Raw genomic sequence first — 23,423 nt, forward strand, 5'->3', positions numbered from 1 at the left:
GTGCTCGTTTGCAACACGATGTGATACATAAATATAAATAGAAATAATTTGTTCGTCACATTATGTCGTATATTGTGTTTATTGTTGTGTACACATTGTTATAGGTATAGTAAGTATACGTCGATTCGTCAGGATGTCTCAGTTATTGGACAATGTGTCCGATGTGGACATCGATGGCTACGGAAGATTTAAGTATATTTTAATCAACGTGCAGGATGACGTTGGAAAAACTAGCAAAAAGATTGTCAGAGGATACGCAAGAGCACAGTGGCATGGTGAGTCCAAAATATATATATTAAATTTATTTTTTATTGTTGCACTAGAACTTTCTTTTTTTTTCGCTTTTGTCATATATACCTATTTCATTTTAAATGCAAAGAAGGTATATTCAGCTATAAAAACAATACTTAATTGCATGTGATAAACAGCGTTGTAATCTAGGATAGGCAACACTGAAGCGATAACGTGACATTTAAATAATTAACAAAAATATCTTATAAACATGGATGAGAAATTAATTCATAATTTGTTTATAGCTATTTAATAATCATAAACTGTGTGTAACTATAAATTATACACATTATATAAAGTTTAAGAATGATTTGGATTAAATTTCGATTAACATCTGTTGGAATTCATATGAACTTTTTTGAAAACCCAATATACTTACATATTGTATTTATTACTTACAATGTTAAAGATACAGTCTGTATATCTTTACATATCTTTATTATAAATACAGAAATAATCGAAGTGTTATTTGACATTTGTGTTAATACCGTTTACAAATGGCTATTATTATATTAGGTACTTTTTTATTAGTTGTATTAATTCGTAATTTTTCGCGTGTTGATTGGTCAGTCGATATATTACTTATAGACAAAAAAATATTATAATAATTGTGCAATGTATTTCATTATCATTAAATATTAATGATAAATGTAATGGATTTAAAGTTTATATAAAAATAAAAAAAATGTTCCTACAGTTGTAGATATGCATAGATAATTTCTTTTATTTAATTTCAAATATACTTTCATTTGTGAATACAATATTTTAAAATATTTTACGTTGGTTATGAGATCTGTCATTCTTGTTTAGAGAAGAATTTTGATCAAAAAGGTCAGAAAGAAATTAAATTTCAAAAAGAAATTAAATTTACAATTGTCGAGAAATATACAATTCAAATTTCATCTAGTGTGGGATAATTTGTACATTAATTGTTATAATAAAAAATAGATCTCTATCTCCTTGAAAAAATATTTTTGATATTTTTAATTTGATATAAATTTATATAGATATAACTTTATATAGATGGTTAAAGCTAAGTTTACAATTTATATACAAGAATGATAAAATGATTTGGGTTCATAATTTGTTCTTATTTTAAGACTATCTTAAGTAATGTCCTAAAATGTTAATACGATTCTGTAGTCAGTATTCATAGCAACTTTTTATATTTTATAAGATCATCTTAAGGACCATCTTAACCCTCAGTACCCATATCTTAAAAAAGTCCCTATCTACTCACATCCGGGTATTTGTAACTCAGCATTTTTTTTTGCTTGTATCTCAGATTGTAGTGCATCGATTTTAACTATTTTTTTTTAATCTATCGTTTGAAGATTAAAAAAAAATAATTTTTGAGCTAGAAAGTCAATATATATATAATGTCATAACACAAAAGATATTTTGCAATAAGTAAAAGGGATTGGAAAAAAACATTTGAATTATGAAAATCGGGGGGGGGGGGAGGGGTTTACGCTAATTCTTTGAGGCTTAAGACATCATAAATCCATCATAAAGCTATACTTAAGATGATTTTAAAGAAGAATTGAAACTATGTATATCAGCCAATATCTCGCGTATTCTTTCATATGTTTTCGAAATGAATTATTACTCAGAATCTGGTTGAAATGATTAGGATGGCAGTAGGAATATTCTTATACATTAAATATAACTTATATATTAAATGAGTAGGAAGATATAAACGCAAATAATTTTTAAGCGATTTACATTCACGAAGTTTTAAGTATATAAGTTATATAGCGATAAAATTCTCCTAATTCTTACAAGAATATATTACATATATTATATATATATATCTTAAGATTACTCTACGTTATAAATATACAGGAATATTTCTTGGGAGAAATTATCTTTTTCTGCTTGATAAAAGCTGTAGATAAAAAAATTGCAATGCTAATAGATCATAATTTTTCAATGAAATATATCTTCTTTCATACTGAGAAATATAATTTACGTATGATACATTAATAGCAATTTCACACACTTGGTTATAACGAAGATATACACATTAAAACCATAGATTAGAATACTGTGTTTATAATTGAAACGTTCCTCTTTTATTGAGAGCGATTAAAATTCTGCTACAATCTATATGATAATATAATATGATTGATATAAACGCATGGCGTACAATTTTCACAATCTTTCACGAAAATACAGTATTTTAATTAATCGCGCTTCTATACAATTTTTTCTACGAAATATAAAGCGAAATAAGTGTTTAGTGTTTTCTCAAGATTGCATATATTTGATATCTTCCGAATCTGCATTTTATTAAAAAAAAGATATCCATATTTATGTATACATCCAATGATTTTAACGACTTATTCAATTAACAGAATTCACTATACATTATTTTATTTTATTTTATTTTATTTCGTACAATCGTTACGAGATTTCTTTGAAAATAAGAAAAATCACAAGGATGCGATGGTGCAAAGCAAAATGCTCAATTGTCACTGATGCTTCGAGAATTCCATTCGTTTACTAAGAGGCCCTTCTGAAGCAACACCAAGCTCGTTGAATGCTGACGCTGAGTCTACAAGTTTTGTGATTGGAATTCTTGATAACCTTCGCATCACTGCTTTTTCTGACAGACGGCCGCGACATCGCGTCGCCTTGTTGCGCCCGCTCTCAGGTGCTGTCGCTTTCCTCGTAATGCTCTATTAGATCCACATCGGTTACCTTTGATTCCTTCTGTTCTTTAATAGCCTCCAGCTTATTCTCCTTATTTTGATGACTACTACTGCTATCAGTAGATTTCTCTGTGTTTTCATTCGTGCTTTTTTCAAATTCTTTTGATACCTCTCGAGTAGGGGACGGGAATCCCACAAGATCCGCATCTATGTTACTGTGCATCAGCGTGAATGGTAGCTTCAAAGATACTTCACCACCCATCGCTGAGATGAACAATTTGATCTTAAAGAAAAAATGATAAAAAATTGAGAATCTTCATGAGATATTTTTTATAATATTCTGTAATAATTTCATATTATAATTTATTAAATTGGTAATTAAAGTTAAATAGTTGTCAATCCAAAATAAATCAATTTGCTTAAATTAAATGGATATGAATCGATGAAAAAGATGTCTTATTTTTCCTTAAAATAATATTGCATTAATTAATGTAACAATACGTGTTTTCGGTAATGACAAACTATATTTTATTTGTATTCATTTTTATTTGAAATAAAGCATTTAATATATCATATAATAAATTTTTTCCAAAATTTGTTCTTAATCAAAAGTTCATACTTTTTTGCAATAGTTCAGGTCTTGTAATGTTTTAGGTGAAAATTATATATTTATTTCCTATAATGTAGGTCTATCTGACGATCTTTATTTCCTTTTTTATATTTAAAATTACCTTCACATAATAAGATACGTAAATCGTATAAACGTTCCTATCATCAGGTCCGTTCCGAGGATTAGTAACCGTTGATGCCAGACTTGCTCCGGTTTTCGCATAGCTGTCCTCCAATGCGATCCAATTTTTAGTTGTGCCCTTAACAAGCCTGAGAGTGTAAATTTTTCGCAAATTACCACCTGGACCCAGAGGACAATCCTCTTGCGAGCTTACAAGAGCTACAACATTCTTGAATTTGCCGTTACTGAACATACAGACGTCCACATGTTGTACGACGATTACCTGTAAAGTAAACATTTCGTATATTCGAAATGACTAAGATATCGAGTATTCAATTTACAGTTTTTCTTTTAACTTGATGCATCCTGTATCTTTGAAACTAATTGTAAGTCGTTTTGGATATCTATATGATCGTATAAAATTTTCTTGATGTGAATTAGTCGTTATCTTTTAGAGTACTTAATCTAAAACTAAATCATTCTATATGTACTTAATCTAAATCATTCTATATGTACATATTTCTGAATTAGCATTTATGAAAGCTAATTGTTATTCTGCGATGTCTATTATATCCATATATTGGCCACGAACTTAAATTTGATTACGAAATATAACTCGAAATATAGCTTATAGGTGGTCAAGGAGTGTCGTTTTGTTTGCTTAACTGTTGGCAGAGTTAACATGATGGGATTGCTCGCGCACCCTTTCTACCTAGTGGACAGAATATCGGCAAGATGTACTGTGTTCCTATTTTCAAACAACGTTCTCCATTGCTGTTAATGAAGTAGCGCTCAAAAGCGATGCGACACAATTTCCTGTCATGACGTAACCTTTGGTATCTCATCAGGTTGATTTCTCCTTGAGAGAAATTGCTATTCGTATTGCGAGCTTTTCTTCTTATAAGAAGAAAAGTCGAATAAATCAATGCAGATTCAATTCGGTATCATCGCCTTTTTGTCTTTTGCTTCTTGCATGTGTGTGAAACAAATTGAATTATAGATTCAACGGCGCGATGTTTTTTCTTATTTCTTGTCGTCGTTTTTTTTATAGCTTTCGTATGGAAATGGCTCCTGCCATCGCTAGGAAAATCGCCGATATCGTTTGTACGTTATTGTCTTTTCTCATAAAGTTGCAAGGTATATTAAAGAATCAATAGAATATTGTTATTCATGCATCGTACACATTATTCATATATCAATACATGATTGCTCTTTAATAGGAATTCCGATTTAATAGAATCTTTATTTAATCTATTTTGTTATTTTTTAAATGTTTTTTTAAGAGAAGAAAAATTAGCTACCTATTTGAGATTTCAAAATTTTTCCAAGAAACTTATAACTTTGTCTTTAATTTTCAATTATTTCATCTAGTTGAATTACGACGATGCTTAATGGTTTACTCACTCATGTATAGAATATTTAATTAGGCATCAGATAGAATGATGCTATGAATTCTTGAGTGAACAGACAGATGCAATCTCGTTATGCTTTCAAAACTTGTTTCTGTAACTTGTTGCTGTAGCATAAATCTTGGTAAAGCGATTTTTGGGAAAGTGTAAACTACAGAAACAAAAATCGACAAAGCTCAGTAGATGATTTAACATTTTAAAAATGATTTTTAGTGATTAATAGATCAAAATATTAATCTGCAACTATTTTTAGCACATGCTTATCATCTGTACTACTTTTTACTAAATTTCTAAATTAGCCACATTACGTTATATGTTATTAATGTTTATTTTCTATTTTAATTATCCGTTGTATACATGTAGTGCTTATGCATACGTATACTGTTCGAGGATAATATATGTATGCATAAGCACTATAGTAGGTCTCCTTGAACTTCCCTTTGAAATTGACGATTTGAATTAATCAATATTCTGTGTGCCAACGATCGCTACTCGAGTCTCCGCTTTTCCTTTAAATCTCGATTAGAGACGAAGTTTGTGTCAATATACGTGTTGATATATAGAATCTGTCCAATTAATTCATTGCGTTTTATAATTATGTTCTTTCTCATTAATAAGATATAAAGAGAGAAATTTAAAAAATACAATAAATTTTATATTGACTGTGCGTTTGTTCATTTTGTAGAACTATATATTACAATATGAATTGTTTTCATTTTTTGTAAAATATAAATGTAGAATTTTGCATAAGTGTAAATATGGTAAACAAACATGAAATAAATACATCTACGTATGACTAAAATAAGTATCATACTTTTTAAATGAATCAAATTTCGTTTTTTAATCTAAATTTCTCTATAAAGAAATCTTTCATTCTCTTCCTTTCAAATAGATTAATGTATTGCTACTAGGATAATAGTGAAGCATAAAGCGGAAATATTTCGGTCTGAACGTTTCTGTATCTCTCTGATATCATCCGTGGTTTTATTACACAAGTTACACTTGCATAATCGTATTGTGTATATATTGAAAGCTGGATTAAGTTCGCCAAGGTGTGAACTGTAGATACTTATTAGATCGCAAGGGAACTGTAAAAGGAGTTGAAAGCGAAATACTTTCCTGAAATTGGAATACTAAAGGTTGCTGGCGATTTGTCGAATAATTAACATTCTTTTACACAGGAAATACTTGGAAATTGCTAAATATCTTTATTCGTTACTCTTTTATTGAATAATAATCGAAGTAAGTTCGTGTATAAAAAATTTTGAAACAATTTTTTTGTTATAAAATATTCTAGCAGAAATATAACTGTATTTTTTTTACTTCGAAACATTAACTGAAAAAGCTGAAAACAATTGTTATTAAAATTTCATGTGACTCCATGTAACAGTTTATTTTTCGTGATTTTTTTCCTGTAATAATTGTTGGAGGAATTTTTTAAAATCGAAAGTAACAAAAAAATTTGTTATATTTATAATTCATAAAAGTATAGATTCGAATTTTCGAAATATTACCGTCAATTATCATATTATATAATTATTATATGAATCGAATGACATAAAAGTGCAATGTTTATTTGCGCAATATATTCAACACTTTTATCTTATGTAATTGTCATCGGTATATGTAAATGTTATGCTAAAATACTACTACTATGTAAATATTTACTCCAGAAATTAGATCGGTTACGAAGTTTCACTTTATGGTAGACCATTGCCGATACATGTTAGTAGTTTAGCGCAAGTGCAACTGCTACATAGAAGACCAAATAATCAAGTTATGAAGTATAAAGAATATTAGATGTGCAATACAACGTTGTTCCTTATTATTATCTTGCAAGTAACAAAACATACAGTTTATTTATCAATACGGTATACCTCAAGTTTGTGTGAAAATGTCTGTTAATTTTGGTCTTTATTTTATTTCTTACTGACTCCTTCAGTCATTTATTCATATATTACAGCGTCTACATTGGACTTGTGACAAAAAGGTTTTATCAGTTAAATGAAAAACATTATAATATTAAATAATTAATCAATAACGTTCTCTTGCAATTTTTGCGTCGCGATATAATTTATTATACAATGGCACTGTATTATCTTATAACATTTAACTCTTGACGTTTAACTGTCCGAGGATGATTATTCGCACTATTCTATACAGCCACTGTGTTGAAAGAAGTGTGGAAAATGCAAAGTAGAGAGAAAAAATGCACGAGCGTTTGCATGACCTGATTTAATTTAATTGGTTTTCTTTGATTAAAACTTGTTTGAGATAAATTATTATTGCGAAGGTAAACATTCGAAGAATTGCCTACTATACTGAGAAAAAATGTACTAGAGTTAATACACATTTCTTTGAATAGTATTATCTGAACATTTACTAAATATAAATATGTGTATATTTATTTAGTACAAGAACTATTAATTTATTTTAATTATTTATATATTTATTGACGTATTATTTTTTGATTTAGTAAATGTTTATTTATTAAGTAATATAATATAATATAATATAATATAATATAATATAATACGTATAAGTAGAGTTAAGTTAGTACTATTCAAACAAATATTTATTAAAATTTAGTACATTTGTCCTCAATGTACTAAATTTGTACTCAGTTTGATTAATAATAGTAAATTAATAGTAATAAATAGTAATAATAAATATATTTATATCATTCTGATATTTTTGCCCATTACATAATATGTTTAAAAAAAAACGATCAATTTTCTTCAATTTCATAATTTATTGTTGGTTGATGCATAAGGCACTGTTGAATTATCAAAAATTAATTTATTGTTTATTGGATATTAGATCACTTTTTTAGATTATTTGCTCAAAAAACGTTAACGAAAAGCTATACTTATTAAAGTACATATCATGTAAATAACAGTCTTATTAAGACATTGATGTACCTTCATTGAGCTCGTGGGAGATGAATATTCCAAACGTGCTTATTAAATTTGCAGAAGTCTAACGCACGCGCGCGCGAAGCGATAGTTAATTTGAAAGCTGGGAGTGGCACTATTATATATATCTCTAATAATTAGTAAATGAAATTGTATAGCGAAGCCAAAAATGTATCATTAATTTTATTCTAATTTAATTATATATAATAATTAAAATTATTTGTAAATATATTTTGTAAATTAATATTGTAATTTGGTGCAGAAGATCCAGAATGAAAAGATGCAAACTTATAATTTTTATAAATATTTGAGAAAAATCGCGGTAGAAGGTAAAAAAAAATGGAAAAATATGTAGATAAAAATCTTCGCAAAAATAACTGTTTAGGATTTTTTATTATTTCTTTTCTGGAAATATTTTCATTGAAATTTGTGACAGAATAATCTATATTCATAAAGCAATTCAAAAGTATTTAATTTTTTTAAAGATGTCTCGGGGGGCGAATTAATTTTCTTGATTCTCTCCGTGTATTTGGCTTAGAATAAATTTTTTTATTCCGTGACTTTTAAAATAAATGTTTAATTAAATAAAGGATATAATGACTTTGGAACAATTTTGTAATTTTTTTTCATATATCGAAAGTTTTCATCACTTATCGCCGAGCACGATTCTGTAAGAAACATCAATTAATCCTTTTAAGCTTATTTTTTTTCGATTCCATCACGCAGATCGGTTTTACGAGTTTGCATTCGACAACAGACATCGCGTGCACGAGAAGTCATAACAAGAAAAAAACAAAGAAAGAATGAATAAATGGATGGAAACGTGCGTGTGTCTGATAGGGAGGGAGACCGGCAAACGCCCTGGGGTATGAATACCCAAATATTTGGATCCCCAAGGAGCATCAGAAAAGGAACAATTGGTGGGATTCACGTCTGATGCTTTTGGAAATATTGACTGCGGTAGTTGCTGAATCATGAGCTGGTTTCTGTTGACGTTTCACAGTAGAGAATACAATTTCCTATCTACGATCGCAATTAATTATTTTGGAAGAAAAGAAGACAAATTCGCTTATTATTGCTTGTTAAAATAACGATAAAATTGATAGGTCGCTGGTAGCCTTGATATTATGGAGCAAATGCTTTTTAGTAAGTCCTGATTGATTTAATTAAGAGTCAAGGATTGATACATAGTATTGCACCTATTAATCCACAATTATTTGAAAAAAATTGAGTTTTCAGCAAAAATTTAGTGAAAAAATTCCGTGAACTAATTTTTCATACGATAAATGATTCTTTTTTTCATGTACGTCAATATTATTTTGATTGAAAAAGATTGCTTTTTTTTTTACTTTTGTAGCTAAACAATTAAAGTTTTTTCACGCGGTCATATTTTTTATCCAATTAAAATATGGAAATATAAATAGAATATATATTTTATGTACACTGTATTTAATTCTTATTATTTAGAATAGTTCTGATTAAATTCCCGTCATGAAGCATAATGAAGATGAATTTGACTTGAATAATAAGTATAGATTATATATGCTTTATAATGTATAATATAGATAATATATAGCTTAATATATACTTGAAACAAAATATATGTTAATATATACTTCAAACAAAAAAATATATATATATATAATTTATACCTTTATTCTTCTTACTGATTTGTTGCTATTATTGCTAACATTGACGTGGACATTGATTAAATCTCCGTGTTCGTAAATCGCATGGTCAAGCCCTGCTTCCAATCTGACGCGTCCGTCACTTAATAAAAATGGCTTTTCTACTGCCGCATGTGGTCCCACGTTCTCTGCGAAAATAAGAATGAAATCTGATCTGTTATTTACTCTGATTTGTGATAAATTGTGTTCTCATTTGTGATAAATGAGATGAGATTGGTTTACTAATGAGAGAATAAGATACGTAGTGTCTTAGTAACTTTATATTAAACTTGAGATACGGGCTATTCGAGAACTTCTAAAATTAAGCCTTGACTCGAAGATTTCAATTCAGACTGTATTATAATTACAGTCTCGTCATGCCACATTGAAAATCATTTATAACATATTAAGACACATAATAGAAGCTACACGAAAAAAAAGTTTTGCTGACGTATCTAAAAATTTAGGCAGATATAGATCTCTGAAAATAATTTTATTGGACTATCAAAATAATTATATAGAACATTTAAACGTTGCTGCCAACGCAGTAAAAAATTTAACAATCAGTTCTAGCAATCAGTTTGAATTCTATTATTCTATCATTCTATTATTTTGATAACACTTAAACAAAATTATTTTTAGATTTGCGTTTAATTAAATTTTTAATAAAATTGTTTTTTTATGTATAGGAAATAATACAGATGATAATAGCAATAACTACAGCTTGAAGTTTAATGATAAGTAAATATACGTTATTATACGCGTCATATGAACATATCACGTTAATCGCAAACTAACCATCATCCTCGATGATCTCATTTTCCGCTAACGCCACTCTTGTTTTGGATCCTTGAATTCTCAAGCCAGTCGATGGCTCTCTCGAGAGAGGTACACTATACATAGTCGTCGAGGGTAAGGGCGGCTTCGTTGCTCGTTGGATCACTCGAATGCCCATCCTGACGGTGGTTTTACGGTGCAAGCGTTCGTCCGCCCGTTCCGCTAAAATCCGCCGCACAAAATGTTAACGATCTCATATAACTATGAGACAAAAGTGAGAGCTATACTATGTGTTAATCGCGAGTTCGCTCACAAATTCATCGTTGCAAATAATCGAGCAAATGTTTTGAGAAAAAGATTTTATTGTTGAGAGTTGTTTATGTCACAAATTTAAACCTGATATTTTTAGATTCATTTCCTTTCTCAGTAATTTAACTATAATCTGACATTGATAAAGATTATTTTTTTATTTCTAGAAATTACGTATACAGCATAAATATAAGTATTCTAAGAATTCTAATAATAAGATAAGAACTTTTTTAAAGTATTCTAAGAATTCTAATAAGATAAGAATTTTTTTAAGCTGGTTTTATGCAATGTTTGGAACAGAAATAAATAAATTTTACAATCTCTCTTATGGGAAATTGATTAAAATATGCTTATTTCTTTACGTTTCGAATTTTACGTGTGTAAGCACAAAGTATTTTAATATTCGAGATGTTTCGAATTCTTATTCCTGCGAAATTGTGTGTCTGAGAGAATGGAGAATACATTCCTTTCGTTTGTAAATAAAATTCCTACTTCGTTCACGAACGTACGTAATTACACCTCGCTTTGAATTGTGGTGTGCCGTTGTTTTTCATTCGAAGTGCATATATTCGTTGGGATCGAGAAAATAAAGGCCAAGGAAATCAGCAAGCTTTTTCCACTCACCAACATAAACTCTGACGTCGTAGCTGTTACCTATAGGCGGGCCATTGTATTCCTTAGCTGGTACCAGTTGCACAGATGGTGGGGCGATTGAGGGAATTTCTATGGTGAATGCATGTGCATTGGGTCCTAGTCTTTTGATAAGTGCTTCCTGTAAAAGAAAGATTTCAGCTCAATTTCTTTTTGCTCTTTCTATTAGATAGTTACTAGAAAAATGTAGTGCTTTTCCACGTCATAAAAATTCTTATGAAGATTCCTCGTTGAGATGCGACGAAAAGAAAATATATTTTTACGAAAATATATTTTTAATTCAGAGACTATCATCAACAACCATCAACTGTTATTAGAAAATATTTCTTATTACATATTCTGATCATGTATCCATTTTAAATGTATATAGGAAAAAATTCTATCAGAGAATTCTAATAGATTGTTGTCGAAGGGAACTTTTATTTAAGTTATCAACATTTTCGAAATGTGACTTTGACCTATTTTATTTTAATAATTTGAAGAAAAGACAATTTCAAGTCTTCGTTCGTGGATTACTTTATTCATATTAAGCATAGTTGAGGCAGTTTATCGATAATCAGGAATTTTAAAACTTTCTATAGGATATAGATTGTCATGTATATAATCCATATTATTCCATTCCATAAATGTAGGTTATATTAAAAACTTGAGAAAAAGATATGCATAGCTGTTTTTCCATTTCAAATTTATTTCAGTTAAAATAAAAAAGATTTGAAAGTGTGTTCAAAAAACTTTCAGCAGAGCGTATATTTGAAATAATACGTATATGAGAAAACAAATATTAGTACTTTGTGTATTACATTTATTAATACATCACGTATAAATTTTATTAAATTTATACGAAATATTATATTTCACTTTTATTGTTCTTTAAATAGGAAATTGATTTTATATCTGGATTATACAAATAAACATTAATTTGTTTTATGGAATTATTATCAAAACTTATAAACATTATTTAATTATTATGTAGTTACGGAATAATCGGAATCGTATGTTTAATAAAAGCGAATAATAATGCCAGCGAAAGCTTTGCGGTTTGCAAATGTAAGTACTACGGAAAACTGTTCATATTTTAATTATTTACTGAATTATAAAATATTTACAAAAGGAAGAAATATGGATTATTGACCTGAATATATAAAAGTTTCATTGTAACATTATTCCATTTTTTACTTTGGTAAGTTCTTTCTTCGATCTTGTTAAATTAATTTGGGCCAGAAGACTCGGAAATTTCATTAAAAAAATATGTTTTTCGGGATTTAATTGACACGGAAATCCTTGGTATTTTCAAATACGGTTTCTTTTTTATCCCTCGAAAAACATTAGCTCTCTGAAGATCATTAGCAAGTAATCACATATATATAATGTAAATTATCAAGCACAGCACACATTCATCAATATAATTTTTTTAAAAATAATATATATATTTTGTGATTTTATTGTATATTCATGGTAATCAAGAACTTTAAAGAAAAAATGTATTACATAGACTTAAATTGTATATAACAACAACGTATACTTATTGTTAGACAATTTTGAAATTAATTTTTTCCTACAAAAAATATCGAAAAGCACTGTGTATAAACAAATACATATATACTAAAAATGAACGATTTTCCAGGAATTAATAATAAATAATAAAATTTTCATTATTTTATCTCAACATTTCTACTTTAATAAATTTATTTGTAAACAATTCATTTGTTAACACATTAAAGACATTTAATGTTATAATTGAGTTTCTATGAGTGAATAATGAATTTTTTTCGACGTTTGAGAGACATCGGCTTTAAATTCGCCGAGAGCTGCCCCATTAACATAATGATGAGCTATTATACACCTCGCCTTCTCATTTCTCAAATTAAGTGACTTGCGAAAATATATGTCGCACACGTGTACATTTGTTTTAACTTTAAATCCTTGTTTCCTCTCCGTATCCTTTTACATTGTCTGTTGTGCCTTCGGAACACCTGTGCGCGCAAGGATAATTCCAAGTCGTTGCAATTGAAAGTGGCTCATATCGGTACTTTCCTGTCGCATCAGCTCAAGGATTTACAACGGCAAATCGGCATAGTGCATGTGCAAACGCGTGTAAAAATAAAACGGAGGATATTGTCCTCAGAGAAGCAGGCCAGGGTCAGTTTATGTCAGTCGAGGTTGAATCGAATTACGTCATTTCGTTTGATCTTTTGCATCAGAGTTTAGGACCTTCTTGCTTTCTTACTCACAATGCTATCAAGATGAAATGCGAAGATCGTGCTATTGTGAAGGAAATACGATGTAAAAGTACGCGTACTTATCGTTCAGAATTCTTGAATAAAAGAGTAGCTGGAAATACGAACATAAGATTTAGATTCGAGAACTCGAAATCTGACTTAAAATGTAGGAATTTGTTTCTGCATTGAAGCAAAAACTCCTTTTTTGATTATATTATTTATTTATTTAAAAATTTTAAGAAAAGAAGAAATATGAGATAAAAAAATAATGAAATAATAAAACAAATAACAAATAATAACAAATAATAAATAAGGAAATGATCATTTAATTATTTGTTAAAGTTAAAATTTTGTTCTCAACATTCAGTTTAAGAATTATATTATCATGAAAAACTTCAATTTCAATTAAAAAAAGAATATTTTCAATTCCAGCTTCAGTTTCTAAATATCTATAGGCATATGCAATCTTTCTGTACACTGTCATAGATAATGTGATGTCTAAATAAAAAATAGAAACCATAATACACTATTTAAATCCAATTTGTAAGTGTTATTATTATTATTATATTATATTAATACGTATGAAAATATTCGAAAGTAGCAGTATAAGCAGCCGCGTATATTTTAAGTCCATGTTATAAATTTAAGAGGCGATTCTTCAGATTATTTAAGGCATCAAAGCTTTAATAAAGCCTTAATAAATCTTAAAATCAATAGTTTCCGAGATACAGGACATTAAAGTTTCTAAAACAAAATGAATTTTCTCATATATATCTTAAATTATATCTAACTGAAATCCATAAAATTTGCGATCTGTCTAATTATTACATCTTACGTCACATAATTTGAGATATTTAAGAATGTTTTTTTTTTTAAACTCAATGTTATTTATTATTAGTCTATGTTAAGGCTTTGGTTTGAGGCCTTAAATGATCCATGAAACGTTTCTTATTATAATATGAATTTAAAATGTACTCTATATATTGTCATTACTTTAAATTATTTGTTTAAAATAACATATGTGTGTAGCATGAATGTTAATGTTAATGTGTCCTATTTATTATACACTATTAGACCACAATCATGTCGGATTTGGATAGATTATGACATAGAATGATATATTGTTATACATTTCCGCGATACACGTGCTATGTTTCTCGAATGCTGCAATTGAAATATTCGAGTCATGTATTAATGAGTATTGTACTTCGTCATGTATTTTCCATAGTATTCGAAATTCGAGCGATCCTCTTATATCATGACCTATTTTCTCTCGTGGTATGTTCATACAACAAGTCTACAATATTGATTCGACGTATCTTTTCTTAACGAGGAATTCCAATTTTATACTGCATAGAAATATCCTCAAATTCTTTTCCGACAGATCACAATTATTCTGTCATCATTAAAGTCATGACTTTATTAGAATACTAACGGAGTTTTGTACGACGTAGCATCTTCATATACTATTTTACTTCATATATTGTTTTATCACAGTTATCAGAGCTCCAAATTCTCTTATCGATAAAAATAACGGTTTTTATGAAATGTAGAAGTGAAATATTAATTATATTTTATGTTCGCCAGTCTGAAGAATTGTTATTATTTCATTGCAGTTATTGCGGAAATATATTTATGAGTTTTTATTATTGCTACAATTATTACTTTAATTTGTCTCTGTATCTCGCAGGGCTTAAGCAATAAGAGAACAGTATTTGATGATAAAAAGAAAAAAAGAGACATCGACACGTACCGACCGTATTTTCAGGAATATTTTTTTATCGCAGAACACGGCTAACTACAATTTATTCCTTTGGCTTGTCTACTGTCTGTCATGCAGAGGGGAATATAGTGATGTGAACGTCGTGAAACTCGTGGCACTTTGACGTTCAGCGTGATCCGAAATTTTTTCGTTTTTCTTTGCTGAAATTCTATAACTGGCACCATTTATACGCATCGGCACAATTTTATGCACTTTGAGTGCAATGCCGCGAGATATTTCTCGATAAGCCTAACGAGATGTATTTTGTTCTCGATCAGTTCGTTCTCGTTCTTTAAAATTTCATCGTTGATGATCTCAGTATAACGTGCGAATAGCCCTTTCCATCAGATAGCTGACTACACTCATGCATATTTTTCAATATTTCTCCTACATTTTATTCCTAATGCATCTCTCGAGGCGGCAAGGCATTTTCCATGTACGTCGCGTTTATTTTCAGATCGATCCCGGAATTGAGATCGTGCTTATTGTCGAATACTCACGTAGAGACGAGGGCGCGATAAATAATTTTCACGACTGCCTGTGAAACCTCCTATCGCGTTAGGTCGAGGTCAAGGCCACGTTACGAGAATGATTTTGTATTCAAGGAGTTTCGCCAAGATTTCAGATTTTTCTTTCACAGCGAATGCGTTTTCCGCTTTCTTTCGAGAGTCCTTAACGAAAATTCAATCGTAGCATTCTTTTTGACATTATCGATCGCCGCCGATAATATGCAATTCTGTCATGAATTGCTTTTGTCCATAAATAACCGTAAACCTTCTTAAAGAATTTATTACGAAGTATATACGGTAGAATCGATTTTTAGAATCGATTTTTTCTTGACGAGAAATTATGTAGCTTTTTAATATCGTACATTTACAACCTGTCTTATAATCAAAAGTTTCTTAAACTTTATTTAAAATAAATTGAATTCTGTATTTCAAACGTTTTTGAGTGTGATCCACTTAACGCTACAAATGCTTCGAAGCATTTGATTGATTAATCAGAAGAAAGAATTTGCCAATTAGTAAAATCAAAAAATGCTTTAAAACATTTGCAGCATGAAATGAACTATAGGCCTTTGTTATAAACGTACAACGTACAATATTATGAACATCGTAATGATTAACATGATCCATCGAGGTAGAGCAGTTTGTTAAAACTATTATTTTCACCGTGTATCGAAAATTAATGTGAAAATTATACAGCAAAAGGGTAAAAAAGAGATATATATTTAAAGATTTTATAATTTACGATTTACCAGATTTTTCATATTTGCGAATTCGTCTCTTATTGAATATTCGGATTATATTTTCACAATTCCGTTTATACAAATATCGTTTTTAGCTTGTTAATTGCGCACTGTAACAAAGCACATTAATAATTATTTTAATATAAAATAAGATTATATAGCTTAGATCTTTTAAAGAGATAATTTAATTATGTTGACGTATTATTAATACATTTATAATGAAATGCCACTTTATATTTATTAAAATTATAATCACCGGATTTTATTTTGACCTTGGTGCTTGTACATTTGTGGCAATAACAGTCGTAAAGAAATTATTTGATAAAATTGTGAATTATATCTAATATTAATTTTATTGATTACATTGTTTGTTGTTTGATCTGAGGTACATTATTGTTCAACGAAGCACAAATCTGATAGAAATCTCATTTAATTTTACAAAAGACATTTTTTGATGTTCTTGATAAGAATTTAGAAAAAGCTTTTTACCGATTGATCCTTTTTAGTTTCGCTTGTGAAGAATTTTTCATATGGCCCTGACACTGATTGTGTTATGAATTCTCCAATTTTTCTACAGCTATCCTCGTTAAGATCTGCAGAAGGTATCCATGGAATTGATACAAATGTGATACGTTTGGGATAGATATTAATAAAGATTTACTGATAAAAACCAATCGGAGAACCTATTTCGTTCAACGTATTATTTCAATGTTGAACCGCTGTTGAGAGATACAATGAAAGCTTTATCTGTCCCTTTCATGTCGCATTAATATTAATTACTTATAAGACGATGAGATATTTAGTTATAACGGGGTTGCTTAATTGGAATAGTTTAGTCTAAAAACGTAATTTTTAGATACCGATTAGAAACTCTATATTCTATAATCATGATTTTATATGGAAAAAAAGTTTTGCTGAAGTATTTGCAAATTTAGCTAGATACAAATTTAAAAATAATTTTGCTTAAGTCCGATTGTTAAAATTTCGAAATTTTTTGTAGCATTATTCTTTATGCTTGAATTTTCTACATAATTATTTCGATGATTTTCAATAAAATTATTTTCTATGTCTATTGAAATTTTTACATACTTCTAAGTAAAATTCTTTCCATGTATCTTTCTTTGAGATTTTTTAAGGTATTAGAATTTAATACATTGATTGCAATGAATCGTATTATCGAAGATTAATTGTAAGGATTGAAATCTCATATCAATAATATAAATTTTATCAATCTAATACATAAATAATTTAATCATAATAATTTAATACTATATTTATAATTTAATACGATATTATTTATTAACAGAGTTAGTTTCGATATAGTTTTAATATGCATTAAGTTTAGCTTTAATTGTTTATTAGAAGAGTTATTAATATTAAATAAAAAATAATATATTTCTTTTTTCTATAAGAAAATCAATCAATATGAAAAGGAATCAGTTTGTTTTTACAGCTGACGTTTGTGTTACTATGTTTTATTTTTCGCTTTGTCACTTTGTACATTTTTTTCAATTAAAGTTTGCGTGTATTGTGCTGTTGCAAGATTAGTTTAAAAGCACAACATTAATTTTGTTTCCCCTGCGTTACACAATTATAGAATACATTATAGAATGATTCGACGCAATCAACGATGCCTTTGTAGTCGCGGCGAAGTCAAGGTTTCATAATTACGTAGCGTTAAATCTCTGTTCACGGGGCTGGTTACGCATACGATTTGTGTGCCCATAAAAATGAAACGTGGCGAGAAAATAAGTGAGACAGCTTTTGAAGTTGGCAAGGTTTAATTGACGGTTCGTAAAAATAGTTTTGTGTATTCGATACGAAAACGTGATTTACGTGGTTAAACGCTCTCAATCTGTGATGATATATTTGACATTGTATGTTTTAAATTGCTTTTAGTATTTACCGATCGACAGTTTTTTCGATATACCTGTATTTAAATCAGTGTAATATCAAAGATTTAAATTTTTTGTGATTTACACAATGAATAACGTATATTATACATCTGTTATTTGTTGTTACGAATATAAATATAAAAATTCTGTTTTGTCACTTCAAAGTGTATCAGAATATATCGAAATTAAATCAAATAGATTTTGAGAAAGTAATTATTTTGGGAAGTTTTCATTCGCATGATGAAGTATGATACAGGTAATAGATGTAATGAGATTTGTGTGGTTGGAAATTCATTTATCATTTTACCGTCTTCATCCTTCTTGTGAGGTGCTTAAAAAGATTATCAATATCTACTAGTGCTAAGACATTCTCTGATAACAACGTTCAAAATGTTCATTACTTACAAAATATATTATTCCGAAACTGCATGCGACATAGCACATCGCAATATGCAGAATGCATTGAAATTGCATGATCATGTAATGAGTTGAGTGTTTATGCTTATTTCTTGATTGGATATATATTAACTGTATCCTTATATTGATATTATATATAATTATAATATCATTGGACGGTTGAACTTGTTACGGAGTTTCACAGATCAGTTTCTATACACCGCAATAGGTACAGTTTAATCAAGGAAAGCATAAATTTCATTTATACTGTAACCTAAATCCTTGAAGCATATTGGACTATATTTCACGTCGTGCAGTTAAGACACGCTATGAATACATCTGTGCTCGTAATGATGATGCGAGTTTCAACATGCGTATGTATGAATAGCGGACACTGAAATCGTACGAAAATTGTTATAATTGAGCTAATTCATAAATTTATTTTTTTTAAATTATTGCCAGCATTGGTTTGCTTGCGTTTTTAATGAGATTTTTCGATATAATATTTTGCGAAGTAAACATTAACGAATTAAAAAAAAGATTGTTATATTTTAGGCATAATATTTAATGATAACAAGAAAATATGATTCGTCTAGATCAGAAGTGGCCAACCTTTTTGGACCAATCTTTTTTTGCGTTTACTATTATGGAAGTTCTAAATCTTTGATGTGCTACTCTGCTACAGATTTAATTTTTATAGGACGAGAAAATTATAAATAATGTTATATTTTGAGGTAAAGTATACAATAAAGTAATGAATTATAACAAATCTGCGAGAAAAGCTGTTAGATTTAAAAAATAGACTCCCGTTTTCTAAAGATTAAATAAAAAAGACCGTAATTTTAATTACTTTCTTTTTTTACATTAAAAGCAAAAAAATTTCTTTTGTTTAACAAATTTTACATTCATTTTAAAATAAATTATAATTTAGCTGAAAAATAAAATGAATATAGCCAGAAAACGCAAGGGTAAAAATAGGTTTTAATGAAATACAGTTGCTATTTTATTGTAATATTTTTAATTTTCTAAATTTTTGACAACGCGTACTTCTTTAAGCGTGCCACTGAAAATGCCTTCGCGTGCTGCAGGTTAGCTATTTTATGTGGATATCGTAATTTTATTGATATTAATAGTCTATTTATTATATTTATTTACATCTATTTTATCACATCCATTTGTGTCCATGTTATTATTTTGTACCAACCTGAAGTGGGCTCTTAGTCTCTAGATGATGAGCTCCTACATAAAATGGGTACAACTGAGCCAGACACATCATTGCTTCATTACAAAATTTTAAGCCCATTACTTCTTCGTCTTCTCTTCCGTAACGAAAAGTCAGTGTCACCTGACCGAATACCTATAAAAATAACAGTTCAGTTTTTTTTTTAGGATATGTACATAATCCCTAATTTACAAGCAGTTAAATTATTCTATTCTATACAAAAATTCTTCTTTTACACTCTCTATCTTAAAATTTTAATTATTACAAGACAAATTTTATTAATGTTAAAACGTTGTAAAATAAATTTGTATATAAAATAAATTTGAACGTATAAAAATATTCCAAAATATATTATCTCAAAGAAAATGAATAAGAAAGGTCCTTCACAATCTTCAAATCTTTGTAAAGATTTTGACAACAAATATAATAGCTCGTATTTCTTCTTCTTTTCCTATATTTTGAGAATTGAAATCTGTTCTCAGTTCAACTTTAATTATTTCCGATCGAATGATACGTCATAGAGAAATTTTCCAATAGATTTAACACGATAACTGATAATAAGTAAGATTCTTTATGAGTTTGAAGATCTTATTTCGTTTACTGAACTTAATGTTTCAAGATTCGATAATATTGGTTTGAGTAGTCTTTTTATAGATATTGCTGTTATAAACGTTATACAGTTTTGAAAACAGTTTGTAAAAAATGTACCAAATTTACATTTTATATGTGACTATGTCGGTAAACATTCTGACAGTTTCAAGAAAAATAGCATTTCATAAAAATAAATATTTGTAATTTATCTTACCTTCTTATCGCGCACATAGTCGGGATCAACCAAAAGGACACCTAGGAGTTTGTTGTCGTTCTTGGCTTCACTGACGATAATATCTCTGCTAGCTAAGTAAAGTGTCAACTTATTATTCGGTGAGGATTTCTTGTATACTCTGAAAGTTATAAAATATTCTATATCAGAAAAATATATATTTGAACGATATATGTATAATATTAATATTTATGTAATTTTTTCATATTATGATTCATATTATGATAAATTAGAAAGGGTTAACTGCTGCGATATATAAAATTTATGATGTATAAATGTAAATTTATTCATTGGACTTTTATAGCTTAAATATTCAAAAATAAACAGACATCAATGTTTTTTTACATCTAAACAGTGTTTGATGAGTCGTAGGAAAATGTAATTAAAAAGCGCGACCGTTCTTTTGATGAAATAAATGCAAATCAAAATAATTAAGAACATTTCTATCTGATAAAACAACAAAATCGAGGCATGGATTATGTGTTTTAAACTTAAACCTTAGAAACATCACTATAGAGTATAGTGGCTTTATTAAACAATTTTTAACTCTTTTAAACAATTTTTGAGAAACACGATGATTTTAAATAATTCTTTTCCATACATTTTAGATTTTAAGAGTGCCATTTAAATTGCGCCCTAAAAGATTGTTTAAGGAGAAGCCATTATGATGGTGTTTTGTCTTAAGTTTAAGGAATCGATTAGTGGGAAGTTACTATAATGGCGCGTAGTGGATGCTAGAGGGTTAAATAGTTTACTCACATTGTACAGTTTTTGTGAAAGATAACGATCTAAAGTAGGTGTATAATAGGAATGCAAGAAGGCTAACGCGATGTTCTTCACAATAGGCGATCCCTTAATTTATCGAAGAGAGAGCTTTCAGCGGAAATTCATTATATCCTACTCTGTTGTCTCAGCATTGAGTCTTTGCACCTGTCCGAGACAATTTATCGGTTAATTTATCTTACGGTGAAGTCGCTTCTGGTTCCGAGCAGTTACTAGCGATTACAATACGGATTGGTATAGATTCGATCCGCTTATTCATTTATCAAGCGAGTTATTAATTTTACCGGGATTTTGCCTGCCCGCCTGACTGCGTGCCGTTCGATATCAATTGCATTCATTTGTTATAATCGCACATCGTCAAATACGCGTAATGCGTTTGCGTACGTTGAGTAAATATTTAAACGTGATTGACTACTACTATCAAGATACGTGCACATGATTCTATCATCTTTTTCAGAGATAATGTAACAAAGCGTACATATGCACGGTTATTATTCCCTTTATTATTTAATACGCGACAGTAATTAACAATGCTTTATACTGATCATCGGCCAATTTATTCGAATAATTATAATCATTCAAAAGCAACAAGTAATTAAAATCGTGTTCATGGGAATTATTCGTCTGCATTTGTTTCGTATAATAAGGGTCGCCCACTGCAATATTTAACTTTTATGTTAATTAATAATGAATTGAATAATGATTATTTGGCATTCCTGTTAATTGATAATAGTTAACTAAAATTCTTAACTCAAATATCCTGACGTTCCCACGTCTGTGTCAATTCTACATATTTAAGAACTTATAAGACCATAATCTCTTAATTGAATTTCTGTCACAGTCGTGTGTATATGCATATCATGTTTGATATTTGTAGAGCAAATTAAAATCATTAGTTATTGATTAGATTGAAAAAACTTTCAGTTTTTATTAGTTGTCAATCTTTCTTGATACATACAATTGGAAAAAATAAATTAAAAAAATTTTATTTTATTTTATCTCTTCAAGTAAAAATTTACGCTTAAAATTGATATAATTTTTAACACAGGCAATATTGACAGAAATATACTGAGTAAAAAATGTACTAAATTTTAATAATTGTTTGGCTAATACCAATACAATATTTACGGAAAATAAATATTTGCTAAATAAAAAATAATAGTTAAATCGAATGAATGGTTTTTGTATCAAATAAACATATATTTACATTTAATAACTTTATTTAGTAACTAATATTTGTTTGAATAGTAAGCATTATTCAAATAAATGTTTATTAGAATTTAATACATTTTTCTCTCAATGTAGGAAGATTAATATCAGCGATCGATATTTTATATATGGTTACATATGCGATCAATATCTTTTAACGTGCACGTATGCGCTATTGACTTTCTTTCTACCCTAAGAGAAAAATGTCGAAGTATTGCGAAGCAAATATTACGTTTTCTTCAATATTTAGTTAAAAAATTTGATTGTGATGATGAAATATATATTTCTGTGAAATATACATATGTCATTAATTGTAAAAAGATTAAAATAGATGGCTTATTTGCTAGAAATAAAATTTTATTTCACTGTATTTAAATAAAGATTTATTTCAGTGAAATAAATATATTTCTCACAAATAAATTTTTAAATATCTTTTTTTCAGTATAACGAAGCGAGGTGTTA

General features: G+C 28.6%; 2 protein-coding genes across 9 annotated transcripts in view; one reads left to right on the forward strand and one right to left on the reverse strand.

Moving 5' to 3' along the window:
* Positions 1-23,423, forward strand: part of LOC105149025 (sex-regulated protein janus-A) — a 77,551-nt gene that overhangs the window by 506 nt on the left and 53,622 nt on the right. For both annotated transcript variants that reach the window (XM_011061163.2, XM_011061170.2), the window contains exon 2: positions 105-275. In XM_011061163.2, coding sequence (XP_011059465.1) covers positions 105-275 — 171 coding nt within the window. The remainder of the gene's footprint in view (positions 1-104; positions 276-23,423) is intronic.
* LOC105149002 (phosrestin-2) overlaps positions 2,344-23,423 on the reverse strand; it is a 56,013-nt gene continuing 34,933 nt past the window's right edge. For all 7 annotated transcript variants that reach the window (XM_011061153.2, XM_087404945.1, XM_011061145.2 and 4 more), the window contains 7 exons: positions 20,952-21,090; positions 20,129-20,281; positions 11,377-11,524; positions 10,465-10,665; positions 9,652-9,815; positions 3,677-3,958; positions 2,344-3,228 (listed from right to left, as the gene is read on the reverse strand). In XM_011061153.2, the coding sequence (XP_011059455.2) occupies positions 2,944-3,228; positions 3,677-3,958; positions 9,652-9,815; positions 10,465-10,665; positions 11,377-11,524; positions 20,129-20,281; positions 20,952-21,090 (1,372 nt within the window). In that variant the 3' untranslated portion in view covers positions 2,344-2,943. The remainder of the gene's footprint in view (positions 3,229-3,676; positions 3,959-9,651; positions 9,816-10,464; positions 10,666-11,376; positions 11,525-20,128; positions 20,282-20,951; positions 21,091-23,423) is intronic.

The sequence above is a fragment of the Acromyrmex echinatior genome, chromosome 3 (assembly GCF_024713525.1).
Source record: "Acromyrmex echinatior isolate Ae372 chromosome 3, ASM2471352v2, whole genome shotgun sequence".
In the NCBI taxonomy this organism is placed as follows: Eukaryota; Metazoa; Arthropoda; class Insecta; order Hymenoptera; family Formicidae; genus Acromyrmex; species Acromyrmex echinatior.